We start from the raw sequence: 15,092 nt of genomic DNA on the forward strand, positions 1-15,092 counted from the left end.
GAAGCTCTGCTAGCTCTATTATAGTTCAAAGTTTGAGATAAATTGCAAAGAATCTTTAATGATTCGGTAGCAATTGGTGTTTTTCCGTGACTGATTTTTACCAGCATCAGGTTCTAGTTAGCCTGTGAGATAGTCTGGCCCTTCTGTAGCTGAGGACACTGAGGCTCAGAGGTTGCGTCACTTGCCCAGGGTCACCCCCGTTGTAGGTGGCAGGGCTGGGATTGGACGGTGCCTCCAGAGCCCTTGTTCTTTTGGGTAGGGGCGGACTAGGCCAGGTTCAGAGGAGAGGGGAGGGTTGTCACTAGGAGAGACTCGTGGAGGGGGTGCGAGGCAAGGCGGGCTGTTTAGGTGCTGGCTTGAGGCCCTCTCCTGAGATGCCTCCCCATCCCTGGCACCAGGCACCACCCCGGGTCTCTGGGTCTTGGCTGGGACCCTCCAGCCCTCCCCTGCTTTGGATGCAAGGACACAGAGGTAGAGGGCAAGGGTGCTTTTGGGGGCCAGTGAGCTGGATGTTTGCAGGGCCTGGACACATGCTGGGGGTTCGTCTTTGGATGTTATGGGTATTGAGCACCTGCTGTGTGCCAAGCACGGGGCCAGGGGCTCCTTCACTCCTCCCAGACACCCCACAGGGTAGGAATGATCATCCCATTTTACAGAGGAGGAAATGGAAGCCCTGCGGAAGGGCCACTTGGCCAGTTCCCACACGCTCCCCCCTCTGCCTTGACATGATGGGGATTTGGGCTCTGTCCAAACTCACCCCAGATATTGCCATGTATTCTCTTGGGTGGAAGGTCATGCACTCTTCACCCTATTGGTCATTTTTGGCAACCTGAGCTCACGGAGGCTCTGCCCCTGCTCCTGGGTTCCCTCGTCTCTCCTGTGCCCTGTCCCTGCCCCCTTTGTGTTTCCCGGGAGTTCTGCTTGCAGGATGCAAACTAACACCCACATGGATGGTCTCAAGCTTCTTGCCGGAGCCTAGTACCGGGGCAGTCACGGCTGTAGCTGGCAGAGAAGGGCTTTAATTGGAGCCCGCAGCAGGAGGGACGTGTTACTATCTTCTGATGGCCTGTCGTCATTGTTCCCATCGTGATGATTATTGGCCTAGGGGGCTTCCACCATCCCTGGTGGATCCTGGTGAAGGATGAACTTGATCCTCAGGCAGGCAGGAAGCGACCTTGGCTAGATGCACAACCATTATTTGCCTTTTGCTGTTTCTTTCAGAACCCTAGAGTCCCAGGGCCCTGAAGGGTCCTCACAGATGGGCTGGTTCACTTGTCACCTGAATCCTCTTGGCTGGGTCACCGCTGGGCAGCTCATTCCCTCTCGGGAAGAGGGGGAAGGAAACTGGAGTTTTCGAACATCCATTTTATGTCAGGCGTGGTCCTGGGATCGTTCACATTTAGGGTCTCATTCAGTCCTCTCCACTCGCCTTCGAGAAAGGCGTTTTTATCCTGATTTTATACATAAGGCACTTGAGTCTCAGAGAGATAGAAACGTACCCAAGCCCCCACTGAACAGCAATCACAGCTTCGTGTATTTGCTCATACTCTGTGCCACGCACTCTGCTAAGCCCCAAACGTATCTTGCCTGATTAAATTCTCACAGCAACGCCAGGAAGAAGGTATTATAATCCCCATTTTACAGATGAGGAAATTGAGGCTCAGAGAGCAGAAGCGACTTGCTCAGAGCCGCACAGCTGGGAAGCGGTAGGTCAGGGATGTAAACCCAGCTTTTCCTGGCGTGGCTCTTTCCACAGTCGTGCACACTGTTTTCTTGGAAAGCCCTTCCTCTGTGAGGTGGGGAGCTGCCTCCCGTGGCTTCTGCTCGTTCTGGCTCTGGTTGGGGCATCCCAGGCCCTGCTTCCCTGGGAGGTTTGCAGACAGAGACCGTGTCCCCGTCTCCTACTGGTCCCACGGCCACAGCACCTATAGTCCGCGCCTCTTTGTCCTGTGGCTGATTTGTGTTTGCCCCTGGGCTCCCCTGTGGGTGGGCTCTGGGCCTAGGATGCAGTCGTTTGCAACTGTTTGCCGTCCCAGCTGCTGGCCTGCCAAGCCTGCCAGGGCCAGCTCCTCCCCCAAGGAAGGGGAGACAGACAGCGAAGTGGACCCTGGCAGGAAGGGCACCGGGCTCACCCCCGTAGCCAAATGTGGCTGCTTCCAGGGCACGGGCTCAGGAAGTGGCGGGACCGGGCCCCCTCTGAATGTCCTGTCCTGGCTCTCAGCGCTAGGTGGGGTTGCCTCTGGAAGCTGGGAAAGAGCCAGTGACTTTGGTCCCTGGGATAGTTGGCCTCTTGGAGGTGGCTTGAGCCAAGCCCCACTGGCCATCTCCCCGACAGCTGTCCACACCCAGGATGGACTGGGCCAAGGCAGAGGTCCAGCTGGCCCTTAAGGGAGCCCTGTTATGTCATGGGCTCAGGCCTCAGCTCTAGCCTGGGAGCCAAGACCTAGGTTCTAGGTCTGCTCTGCTATGTGAAGCACTAGGTGACTCTGAGAAGTCACACTCTTGTTCTTGGTATCATCGTCTCCAAAAAGGATGGCCTAATGAACGTTGCTGCTAATAAGTCCTACTCTGTGCCATGTAGTCCAGGAGTCTTGCTCCAGAGCTCCCAACCCGTCTGCAACTTGGCATCACTATCCCTATTTACAGATGACCTCAGGTTCAGAGAGGGAAAGTAACTTGCTCTAGGTCACACAGCCCAGACCTGAACTCAAGAATCTCCCTTTGGGGTCTGTAACCTCCTGCACCACCACACTGCTCTCACGTGGTCTACACATGCTGAGCAAAAGCCTCTGTGCAAAGAAACCAGATAGTTCAGGAAGAAAAGTGCTAACTTTTGGGAGCTCCTACTGTCTGTCAGGCCTTGGGCCTCCTCACTGCCCTGTAAGCTAGGTATCATTCTCCCCATTTTATAGCTAAGGAAACGGAGGCCCTGATCACAGGAGCTGAGTCTCCCAGATTCTAAAAGACATGCTCTTTCAGGCCCGCAGAGCTCCCTGGACCTCACCGAGGCCCTGTCCAGTTTCACTGGGTTTCGTAACCAGCTTCTCTGTTTACTGACCATTGTCCCAATTAACAAAATCCCGCCAGAGGAGTGGGTGTTCCCAGGAGGACCCAGAGAACAGCAGTGAGCCAGAAAGCAAAAGAGCTCTGACCGAGGGCTCCCCATGAGTGGCTGGCTGCCTGGGAGATCAAGAACAACAGTGTTCGGGTGAAGAGAAAAGAACAGGGTGGGGTCTTGCAGGCTGGCCAAGGCCTTTTGTACACTGTGGCCGGGGGTGGAGGGTGAGGCCTTCTTTTCTGGTCTCTGGTAGCCGCCCTGCCCTGGGAGGCCCAGAGAGACATGGAGACTAGCCTTAGACCATGAGGGAGCGGGGCTGGAGCTGTTATGGGACTCCTGGGTCCAACTACAGGGGACGGAGGTGGGCTGTACGGCTCCGTCCTGTGGCAGACACTGCAAAACTGCCTACTGTGTGCATGGCAATGGGCAGGACCAAGGAATACCTAGGGTCAGAGGTCAAGGGGATCTCTGAGGTCCAGAGAAGTGAGTGGTGGCAGAGCCAGGCTGCCTCCCAAGTCAAAAAAACCATGTCAGACCTGGGTGCCCATGAGTGGCACAGAATGCAGGTGCCACCATCCAGCCTCCACTCAGTGGCCGCAGGCTGGGGGTCTTCCTAGAACAAGCCTTTGTCCTGGGCGCTCACATCAGGTGTGTGAGGTGTGGTGGGGATGGGGCTGCCCCAGAGACTCCTGGCTGCCAGGCTTGGCTTGGGCTTGACTGGTTTAGCATCTGCAACCCTTTACCTGGAAAGGGCACTGTTGCTTCCTGCCCAGGCCGGCTGATGCCAGGAGGTCCTGCTTGATCTCCCTAGAGAAAGCTCGAGGCCTGGAGCCAGCCAGACTTGTGTTCGAATCTCAGCAATGCCTCTTTCCAGCCTCAGCAAGTGACTGAAACTCCCTGAGCCTCGGTTTCCCCATCTGTAAAATGGGAATTTTAATGCTTATTTCCCCTGCTTGCTGGAGGGAGTCTCAGTATTGGACCCCCCTTTTCTCCCCTCCCCCTCTTCTCCCAGAGATGTGTGGACTCAGAAGCAGGGTGGCATGCTACCACTGGTGATGGGCGTGCCTCCTTCTGCAGCTCAGGGGCTCTGGGCTGTCTGATTCAGAAGGACCTGTAGAGGTGACCTGCTCCAGTGCCCCTGTTTTACAGATGGGAACCCTGAGGCTCAGAGACATGTAGGTTCTGGATATGGTTGCACAGCCAGTATTTGGGAATGCTGGGGCTGGGAATGAGGCTTAGAGGCAGAGCACTGGGGCCTAACCCGTCTTTCACATATGGCGACTCTGAGGCCCAGACAGGGACAGTGACTTGCCTGAAGTCACCCAGGAAGTCAGTGGCCGGGCAGGCCTAGCACTGGGGCCTCTTGCTTTCTACCTAGGGGTTTTCTTTTGCATCCAAGTTCCCCTGCTCTGCTGAGCTCATACATCCTCTTCCAGACAGGGAGAAGCTAAGACCGTGTTGTCCCTTGTGGTCTGCAAACGTCACTGCCCTGTAGCGAGAGTTTCTGGGCTATGGGCTCCCCGAGGGCAGGGGCCAGGGCCTGGGCACCAGATCTCCAGTGCCGAGGACCAGGCTCCAGAGCTAGTGGCAGACAAAGCTGTAGGGCCTTTGTGATCATTAAGCTGGGGGCCACTGACCCTGTGCTGGTGGTCACTGACCCTGGGGCCGAGGCCAAACCACGCAACTGTTTGTTAATCACCAACTCTGCAGGTCGGGGCCACATTGCTCCAGAAGGGGCTGCTCAGCTGGGCCGGCTGCCGGCTTAGGATCACTCTGGGGGCTGGGAAGACAAGGAAATTTTTTCCGATTTGTTTAGATTTTCCAGTTATCTAAGGAGCAGGCATCACATTAAATATTATTATATTTTTTAATTTTATTTTATTTTTTATTATATTTTTAACTTTATATATAATTAAAGGTATTATTTCTAGGTCAGTGTTTAATTAAAAAAACCCGAAAAACTACATCGGATACATACTTGTAAATAGTTTCAAGCCCTACAGCAAGTTTTTTAAATTTTGACACTAGTATACTGAGGTATAATTTACATCCCAGAACAGTTCACCCATTGTAAACGTATAGTGCTATGCTTTTCTGTAGATTTTTCCGTTGTGCAACCATCACCATAATCCGGTGTTAGAATGTTTTCATCCCTCTAGAACAGTCCTTTGTGTTGACTTCAGTAATCTGGGCACTTCCTCCATCCTCAGTGTTTGAGAGTGAATTTCTCTCCCTTTGTCCCTTTCAAGCAAACTGCCTTGACAGTTGGGCGTTCATCCTCCTGAACTCTTTAAGGATGTATGCAAAAACACACTTTTATAAAAAAGAGGAGAGGACCGACACTATAGTTGTTGTAGAATTTGCTTTTTGCGCTTGGAGATCTCTCTGAGCTTCCGGAGTGCCTACTATGTGCCCGGCACAATAAATCTGGCCCATTGTTTTTTCACAGCTACAGAGTGGTCCATTGTATGGCAGCTCCGTAATTTATTTAACCAGGACAACTGGGTCCTTTCCAGTTTTCTTCAAACAATGCTTCAGTGAACATCCTTGCACGTATATTTTTGTGTTCCTCTGTAAGTAATGATGAAGGACGTGGAACTGTGGTTGCATTGTGTGTTTTGAATTTGGGTAGTCAAATTGCCATCCAGAGAGGTGAAACCGGTTTATGCTTCCATCGAGAGCGGGTGAGAACTGTGGGGTTTTTATAATCCTCCAAATGCCTCCGGAGAGGGAAGAGCTCTGTGAACTGAGGCCAGTGCTGGCCCACTGCAGGCTCTGCAGGCCCAAGCTTAGACATAGAGCCCTGAGAACTTGTGCATCTCTCGGTGGCCCCCCAGACACCGGGATATTCAGACCCTTAGTGTGACACACGGTCCCCTGTGACTCCTGCCACCCTCCCCAGCCTCATCTTCTCTTGCTCCCTGTGTTTCAGACCGGACCCCTCATTATTCACAGCATTCACTTGCCCTTTGCCCATGCTATTCCCCCCACGGAATGCCTTTTCTTCTCAATCTCCCTCCTCCTTGTCCTTCAAGGCACAGGGTCTCTTCTCTCTGTGTGTTCCCTTAGCCCTTTATCTGACCCACAATCCCCCTTAAGTGAGAGGAAGTTGTGTGTGGTGGAGGGCAAACTCCAGCCTGATTAGATAGAAGCTGGGCTCCAGGAGGAGCGAGGCTGGGGCGCTACAGCTTGTGGGGAAGGGGGACAGGATCTCCCATTTGCCTAGTTGCAGGCCAGGCCATTTGCACACGCACAGACTGATTTAATCCTTAGCAACTATATACCCATCTAGTAGACGAGGAGACTGAGGCATAGACAAAGAGAAACTTACACACAGCGGAGGCGGGACTCAAACCCAGGTCTCTAACTCCCCAATTCTCTTTCCTGTCACTGCACCCGGTTGTTGGGGACGGGGAGATCTGGGATGCAAAGAGAACTTGGAAACAGAGAAGCTGGGTCCTGCAGAGTGGTGGGAGGCAGGAGAGAGGGGTTGGCAGAGCTGGGAAGCTGACCTAGGTGAGCCTGAATAGCGTTTCTCCTACCTCGTGATGGGAAGGGAGCCTGGGAGTAGGGGAAGAGGCTTAAGTCCTTGTCGTAGATAAGACCTAAAACAGGAAAGAAGAAAACGAACCAAAAACCCTCAAAAAATAAAAAACAACGACTACAAGAAGCAACGAGAGCTTGTTATTTAAGACGTGAAGGAAAACCCTGAAATCATCAGCTAAGGAGGGAGAGAGAAGCAGTGGCCCCAGGGAGAAGCAAGTGGGGTTGAGAAGGAACAACTTTGTCCAAATCTGTGACTTCATTTTGATAAAAATAAACTTTTTAAAAATAAAAACTTTTCGAAAACAAGGAAAGAAAGGCAGTCTTGAGGGCAGTGGTGGGAGTGAGAAGTTAGCCGGCCCCTCTTGGAGTCTTGCTTGCTCTGGGCCCCATGAAGGGAAGCCCCCTGCTCTGCTGTCCTAGCTGGTGGCAGCCGCGTGCCCCCTAGCTGGGGGTTCCACCCAGACTGTCTGGGTTCAGATCCTGGCTGTACCATTTCCTAGTTGTGTGCACGTTGCTCCATCATTCTGCACTGTTTTCCCCTCTGTAAAATGGGGTTCTTAAGAGTACATACTCTCTAAATGTTATGATGTGTCAGCCTTCATAAGATGTGTGGAAAGCCTTTGATAACTGTTAATTCCTGTTATTTTTTGCTGGAGATGTTAGGTGCAGAGAGAAGAGGGGGCTTGTGTGGGTCACGCAGGAGGCTGAGCTGGCCTCCCTGCCTTTCGTGCGTGCGCCCATTTAGTGTGCACTGAGTTAGCGCCTGCTGTATGCCAGGCCCTGTGCTTGGTCTCCACCCCGGAGCTGGAGTGAAGGGGCGGCCGCGCCCAGTCGGGTCGATCCCGGTGGGAACCCCGATGTCTCCAAAATCCAAGCCAGATCCCCGCCCCTCCGGGGCTCGCGGGGGCCCAGCCCTGTCCCACGCCCTCCCTGCGGGGCGGTCCCCAGCTTGGGCGGGATGGGCGGGCGGCTACTTAAGGCCGGCGACCCGGAGGCCGGGGGTGCCGCCCGGGTCTCCTGCCGCCGTCGCCGCTATGGCTCCGCACCGCTCCGCGCCCGCGCTGCTCGGCGCGCTGGTCCTGGCGCTGTGCGCGCTGTCGCCGCCGGCCCGCGCGGCCACCGCGTCGCGGCGGGCGGCCCAGGCACGGGCGCCCCAGGGGCGGGCGTCCCCGACGCGGGTGAGTGCCCGGGGGGCCCGGGGGCTCCCGGAGTAACTCTCTATTGTAAGTTCTTGCAGATACAGCGCTAGGAAAAGGGGAGTAATTCAGGTCTAGAATGGAAAAACTGTTTTGTTGCTTTGTAAGTATGTCTTGCTGCTTCCGGGGGCCGCCCGTGGAGGGAGGTGGGATCCTCCGGGCCCTGGCTGTTTCCCTCCCTGGAGGCTAACCTCACCTTTTGGCCGGATTCTTACCCATCCCTGCTACCTGATTTCTCCTTTCCCTTGTCTAATTTCTCCTTCCCTCTGCCTGATTCCTCTCCTTCCCTCTTCTGAGTTCTTCCATTTCAGATTCCTTTCTCATCTGATTTCTCTCTTGCTCTCCGATATTTCCTCCCTCTTTTTTTGGTATGATCTCACCTCTGCCTGCTTAGCCTCAGGACTTATTTATCCCCCCACCCCTCCATGTTGTACCCGCGGGTTCTCCAGGACCAGTTCAACTGACCCCATCTCTCATCGACAGAGTGCTTAAGAATTGCCTTTCACAAAATTTGCAAAGTCTCCTAGCCAGAGCATGTGCAGAAGAGGAAATCTTGACCTGAAATGACCACAGAACCAAAGATTCTCCTCCAGACCCAAAGGACAGGGACATGACTGGAACTTACAAGTGGAACTCTTAGCAGAAGCCAGGGGCCCAGCATTCACAAAGATCTGGTGTTAAACTTCCTTCCCCACCTCGTCATCAATGTTTAGAACCCTGTCATAAAAGTTTAGAAGCCTGTCATAAATGCTTGAACCCCACCAATCAAGACCTCTCCCACCTTCGTTTCCATCTGCCAGCTGGTTCTCCATAACCTCTTAAATGTTGCCCCAGATCCTGAATGGCACCTCTGAGGGCACCTCTCCCCACCATCTCCTTGCAGATCAGTCTCAAAGAATAAAGTTGATTTCTCCCCCAAAAGCTGATGCTGTAATTAATTGGGTTTTTGAATGCACTTTGCGCAGAAGGTTTTGTGCGCAAAAGAATTGCACCCAATTTTGTGTGGTAACAATATCTCCTCTGCCTGGCTGGTTTCTCCTCCGCTCTCCTATTTCCCTTTTGTGTTTCTCCACCCCTCTGCCTGAGTTCTTCCCGTCTGACTTCTCCCGCCAGATTTATCCTCCGGCCCGAGGTGACCTGCGCCTGCTGATTTCTGCCTTCCAGCTCCGGGCTAACCATCCCGCTCTGCTCCATCTCTAGCCCCAGTGCATGTCTAAAGGCCTTTCCCCATCCTTGACCACCTCGTCTCCAACAGGCTCCTGCAGACCCTGGCTGCGTCCTCTCCGCCTTTTCCAAGAAATGGAATTGGGGGGGGGGGGCTGTTGGGGGGCAGGAGGGAGGAGGCAGACAGCGCAGGAGGCCACTTGGGCTCAGTCATCTAGGCCCTTCTTGGGGGTGTGATGGAGACATGGATGGGGCATGGGATATCTTCCCGCTTCCAAGAACAAACACAAATAAGCTGTGTGAACTTGGGCCAGGCCCCTCCCCTCTCTGGGCATCATTTTCCCTATCTGCAGGATGGGTTTGGATAATGAGCTTTCTGAGGACCCTTCTAGTTCTAACAGCCAGTGAGGATGCTGGAAGGGAACATGATGAGCCACTGGGGACCCTGATTTACCATTGCCATCTGAGGGGGTCTCCCCATGGTTCCAGACCTCAGGCTGTTGGAGCCTGGGGCAATTCCTCCTATGTCATTTCCTAGCTGGGGTCCTTGGCAGAGTCCCTTCAACTCTCTGTGCCATAGCTGTCCTATCTGATTGGCACTAAGAAGTGAAGGGAGGAGGGGTAGAACTCTGTCCCCCATCACCGGGAGCCGAGTAGGCGAGGCAGACGCTGGCCGAGGACAGGGTATTAGCCTAAACTCTGCCCTGCTTGCTCTCTCCTCCAGACAGGGTGGTAGAAGAGGGTAGACTTGCCTCAGGAGATGGAGAGAGTCAGAGGCTCAAGTGAGATGCTCTTGGTGCTGGAAACCCCCCTCCCTCATGCCCTGGGGTCTCTCCGCCAAGGCTCCTGCCCTGCTCAGCCTCCGCCCCGTCTCTTCCAGCCCAGCAGCATGGTGGTAGAGCACCCCGAGTTCCTCAAGGCGGGGAAGGAGCCCGGCCTGCAGATCTGGCGCGTGGAGAAGTTCGACCTGGTGCCCGTGCCCCCCAACCTTTACGGAGACTTCTTCACAGGCGACGCCTATGTCATCCTGAAGACTGTGCAGCTGAGGAACGGGAACCTGCAGTACGACCTCCACTACTGGCTGGGTGAGCCGGCCCTGCCCAGCCCCCTCCCCAGAAAGCACAGACCTCTGAGGTGTGGTCCCCAGGAAGCACCCATGGGCGCTAAGTGACTGTTGAGCATCAAGTATGTGCCAGGCCCTTGGCTAGTGGTTACGTGTCCCCAGACTTTAGAGCCGGCCTGCCTGAGTTCAGACTCCACTTCTGCTCTTTGGCAAGTCACTCTGTGCCTCTGTGAAGGGGACATGATAATAGCATCATCTCCCTCAAGGAGTGTTGTGAAGGCTAAGCAAGTTACTATGGCCCTCAGAGCTGAGGGCGACTTGGGGACCCTGGACCCCTCCACAGCTTCCCTGGCCCAGCTCCAGCCACACCCCAGTTGGCCCTTCAGAGTCTGGAGCCTGGAGTCCCTGCTCTGGCTCTGCTGTGTGACTCTGTACGTCCTGCCCCCTCACTGTGCCTCAGTTTCCTAATCTGTGAATTGAGCCTGTGCCCCTAGGCCTGCCTTCATGCTGGGGAGGGCAGAGAGTGAGTTCAGGCGATGAGTCAGGGAGGTGAGTGTAGGGGAATGTGTCAGAACTGGGAGGGCTCGTAGAGACCGTGGAGTCGGGCCCCCCAGCTCCCCCGTGGTACAGATGGATTCTCTGAGGCTCACAGAGGCAGGGGCTTGCCCAGCTTCTACAGCCAGGCCAGGGCAGTGCTGGGGACCCCGGACTCCTCCTCCACGGGAGGCTGGAACTCCCTTCGGGAAGCCAGGCTCATGCTGCTCTGACGTCCCCTAGGCAATGAGTGCAGCCAGGATGAGAGCGGAGCCGCCGCCATCTTCACCGTGCAGCTGGATGACTACCTGAACGGTCGGGCTGTGCAGCACCGCGAGGTCCAGGGCTTCGAGTCGGCCACCTTCCTTGGCTACTTCAAGTCTGGCCTCAAGTACAAGGTGGGTCCCAGGCGGTCAGGACAAATGCACCAATGGCAGGGCTCACTCAGGTCCACCCATCTTTCAGCCTTGTGGGGTAATGTAGGCAGACACGTCAGAACTCAGCCTTTGATTCCCAGACCCTTCCTAGCTGTGTGACCTTGGATAAATCACATTCCCTCTCTGAGCCTCTGGTTGCTTGTCTTAAAATAGAGAGAAGAAAATTCTCCATCACTCCACTGAGTTGTCTTCCTAGCCTCAGCAGCAAGGAGTGGGCCATGGGTGGAAACCCAGCCCCTCACCTGGGCTGGAGCCTAGTCCTCTTCCTATACCCCTTAGTTTTTAGTCCCTGCCAACAGACGGCCCCATTGTCGGTATTTGAAAGGGTACCTTTGGTCACGTTCCTCTTTCTGTTCGTTAGAATCCCCGTTGAACTTGAACTCAGAAGAGTCTGAGCCAACACAGAGCTCTCCCGGCAGCCGCCAGCCAGGTGGGACTGTGCAAAGCCAAGCCTGGAGCCCGGGGAGGCTGTGCCCTGATATCCTCTGTGACTTTTGGCAGGCCACTTGGCCTCCCTGAGCCTCCCTTTCCTCTCTGGTTACCCGAGAGCCAGTTGCACCTGCCCTTCAGGCCTGGGGAGAGGATTTGGTGAAGGGGTAGCTGGGAGCTGCCTTGCACCGGCCTTGGCATCTCGAAAGGGCTCCGGGAAAGCTGTCGTTTTGCAAAGCAGAGGTTCTCTTTGGTCAGGATAGGGAGGATACCACAAGCTTTGATGGCCAGGTAGGCCTTCATGTCAGAGTCCAGATCTCTTCTTTTAAGGGAAGGAAGGGAAGCTGAGGCACAGAGAGGTTAAGCAACTGGCCCAGTGTCATGCAGCAAGTCAGTCCCAGAGTCGGGACCAGAGCCCAGATCTCCCCACTCTCAGCATTCTTTCCACTACACCAAAGTGCCTCTCAAGAGCAGGGTTCTATGATAGGGGTTGAGTCTGTCTGTGCCAACGATGTGCTGTTTGACCTTAGAGAAGTCATTGTCCCTCTCTGGGCCTCAGGATCCTCTGTGTCAACAGGATAGTGACCCTGTCTGGCCAGGTGAGGCACGGGATTAGATAATGGGAAAGCACTAGTGAGCCTGAGATAGCAAAGAGCAGGGTGTGTCCTGGGAACAGGGCCTCAGCCGTGGGCTGGGTGGAGCTGGGCAGGATTCCTTGGAGCCTACACAGCGCCCCCTGTCTGCCAGTCCAGCCGGGTCCGCAGCTCCTCCTGCTGAGCTGCCCAGCTCCACCTTCCTACAGCCCCTTCAGGGGCCTTGGTACCTTGAAGAAGGAGAAGTGAGAAGGTTGGAACCCAAGCCGCTCACCTGGAGAAGGCCCAGGCCTTCTTGTAGCTCCTGGAGCAGGAAATGGAAAGAGCGCTTGACCAGGAGTCAGAGATTGAGGTTCAGATCCCAAGGTCCCCCCCACCCCCCAACAGCTGTGAGGCGCTGGGCCAGTCGTGCGCTCTGGGTGTGGGCTCTCATGCATTCCCCGTTCATCATTCATTCAGCAGACATTCATCCAGCCTCTGGAACAACAGGGCCTGCTTAGTGTCGCTGCTGTGTGGACAGCACCAACTTAACTTGTGGACAAATTAAGCAATTACGTGGCGGGTAGATGACGGGGCTGGGATTCAAACCCAGGTGTGAAGGGCCTGACACAGCTGGTTCAGAGTGGACACTTCAAGACTCCCTGGTCTCTGATCTTTGCTCAGATGGAGCCTAGGAATCCGCATGTTGAGCAAGCATCCCCTACCCTATGATGATTTTTCCCGGATGCTCTTGGACCACACTCTGAGGAATGCTCCGGGGTGGGGGGGGGGGGAGGTTCCCAACCCGGACCCAGATCTGGGACTTGAGTCCTGGCAGGCCTTGGATCCTGGTGGCAATGTGAGGTCCAAGGCTGGTCCTGTTTTCTACCTTCTGCAAGTCCTCCGGCTGCCCCCGCACTTGGCAGGCCCAGCCCTGGGTTCCTGGCCTGGCGCCCTCATCAATTATAGATCCCCAAGGAGCAGAGCTTGTTACGCAAGACTTGTTTCTGTGAAAGCCTGCTCCTCGGGGCCAATTCTGTCCTCGGGGTGTGAGAAGGGGCAGGGAGGGGACCGGAGCCTCTAGAAAGGGGTGTCACAGGGCCTGGCCCTTCTTGTTCTGTCACCCCTAAATCCTTAAAAGTCACTGCACTTTTCAGAATCCATTGATCCTTCCTCCATCTCCTCCCCTTTACTCCTCCTCCTCCCCTCCCTGCCCTCCACCCCCCCCCCACCTCCCCTCCTCCTCCACTCTCAGACAGAACCCTAGAGACCCCCTGGGGCCTGGTAATTTGAAACTCTTTCTTCAAACAGAATCTGGGCTGCGCTGAGTCCTAGAAGCCCCTGGCCCTGAGGAACACAATGGGGGAACCTACAGAATCACTCCCATTTCTTAGATAAGGAACCCTGAATTTAGAGCGTGGAGGGGACCAGCCCCAATCAATGCATTTTCTTTGTTTTATAAACAGTTTTAACATTTTTTAAAATGTAAATCTTTGTAGCTTTTTTCCCATCTTCTGACTACAAGAGTAATAGAAGCTTATTGTAAGACGTCAAACATTATAGAAATACAGGTTTTAGACAGTGAAAGTCCCCCATGATTCTCTCCTTGGAGATATATATCAAATGGTGGATAATTTTCCTCTCTCTAGATATGAACATATAGAGATGTATACTCATATATAGAACCGTCTCTATATATGAGATATATATAGATCTCATCACTTTGATTTGGAAACTGGCTTTTAAAACAATTTATCCTATGGAATTTTGTTCAAATAATTTGATGCCAATCTCTGCCCACCTAATGATTAGACCCTAGAAAGCAACACTCAATCCTAAAGATTATAGTAAAGTAACAAAAATTTCAAAACATTCCTGCCCCCTGTGCTTATCGATCCACTAATGTCTTCCACAGGCTTGCTTTTCTTTTTTTGTTAACTTATCTTCCCAAGTCTAACTTCCTAGATCGATAAGATTAGAGGAGTTAATTAATCAGGAAATGCATGGCCACGATTATTAGAAATCAAGTATTTTCTAAGTTTATATGCAGAGAATTTATTGGAACCAAGGTTTGTGACATAAAACAACCCTTTTCCGCATTTAAAAAAATGTTTATACTCTTTAGTAACAAATAAAAGGCATGCTTGAACAAGTAAAATAGTTTAGAGACATATAAAAAATGCAAAGGGTCTTTCTCTCCCCCCCTCTCCCCATTTCCTCGTCTCTGAGGAATCCACCTTTCGGAAAAGCTTTTCAGATCCACTGTCTCTTTCCCTCCAGCAGAATGAAGTCCCGGGTCAGGGCTGCCCACAGACTTAGGCAAGGCTGGGTCCCTGGAAGGGTGACACCCAGCACTGCCACCAACCAGCTGGGACCCTGCACACGGGGCTTAACCTCTTTGCGCCTCAGTTTCCACCTGTCAAGTGGGATAATGAGTCCCTACCTTGGGGTTTGTTGTGAGGACCACGTCCATAAAGCAGGGACCCCAGCTCCTGGCACAGGCTCAGCGAGTGCAGCCTCTGGGGTCAGTACCACGTGAGTGCAGGACGTTGCATCTTCTTCCAGATGCCCTTCCTTCCCTCCTCCCCAGCAGGAAGGCTCTGGAAGCAGGGCTGGAGGAAAGGCTCTGTGAAAGCCTGGGCAGCCCTGCTAAGCCCTTGGGGATGCTCTTGAAAGGCCTCATGCTGGTACCAAGAAGGGACACCAGGGGGCGCTCCACTCACAGCAGAAAAAAAGCATTTCTACTTGAACGACTTTGCTCTGAACCGTGTGGCTTGTTCCTGCCTTCCACGCTGGGTGGCCCTAGTCACTTTTGCTGTAAGAAAACCTGAAGAATGTGGGCCTTATGGAATCAGTCACACCATTTACTAGGTGTGAGATCTTGGGGAAGTCGCTTCACTTCTGGGCTTGACTTTCCTCAGCTGTAAGACCTGGAAGATGGGGATAACGCAGATGACACATATCATACAAAACGCCCAACACAGGGGGCAGTTTCCATTTTACAAACACTTCTGTGTTGCTTACTGTTTGTAGACATAACAGAATCCCGATTTAAACTTCGTCTCCTTACCCTCGTGGAGTCTGTGCTGTGAG

The 15,092-nt window shown here is 53.7% G+C and overlaps 1 protein-coding gene across 4 annotated transcripts in view; it reads left to right on the forward strand.

The window, feature by feature from the left end:
- GSN (gelsolin) overlaps positions 1–15,092 on the forward strand; it is a 55,976-nt gene that overhangs the window by 19,982 nt on the left and 20,902 nt on the right. For 2 of the 4 annotated variants that reach the window (XM_046647008.1, XM_046646990.1), the window contains 2 exons: positions 9,845–10,049; positions 10,805–10,959. In XM_046647008.1, the coding sequence (XP_046502964.1) occupies positions 9,854–10,049; positions 10,805–10,959 (351 nt within the window). In that variant the 5' untranslated portion in view covers positions 9,845–9,853. Of the gene's footprint in view, positions 1–7,446; positions 7,783–7,864; positions 7,904–9,844; positions 10,050–10,804; positions 10,960–15,092 lie in introns of those variants that run through there. The other 2 variants (XM_046646982.1, XM_046646999.1) reach the window with 2 other exon arrangements.

The sequence above is a fragment of the Equus quagga genome, chromosome 1 (genome assembly GCF_021613505.1).
Source record: "Equus quagga isolate Etosha38 chromosome 1, UCLA_HA_Equagga_1.0, whole genome shotgun sequence".
Taxonomy (NCBI): domain Eukaryota; kingdom Metazoa; phylum Chordata; class Mammalia; order Perissodactyla; family Equidae; genus Equus; species Equus quagga.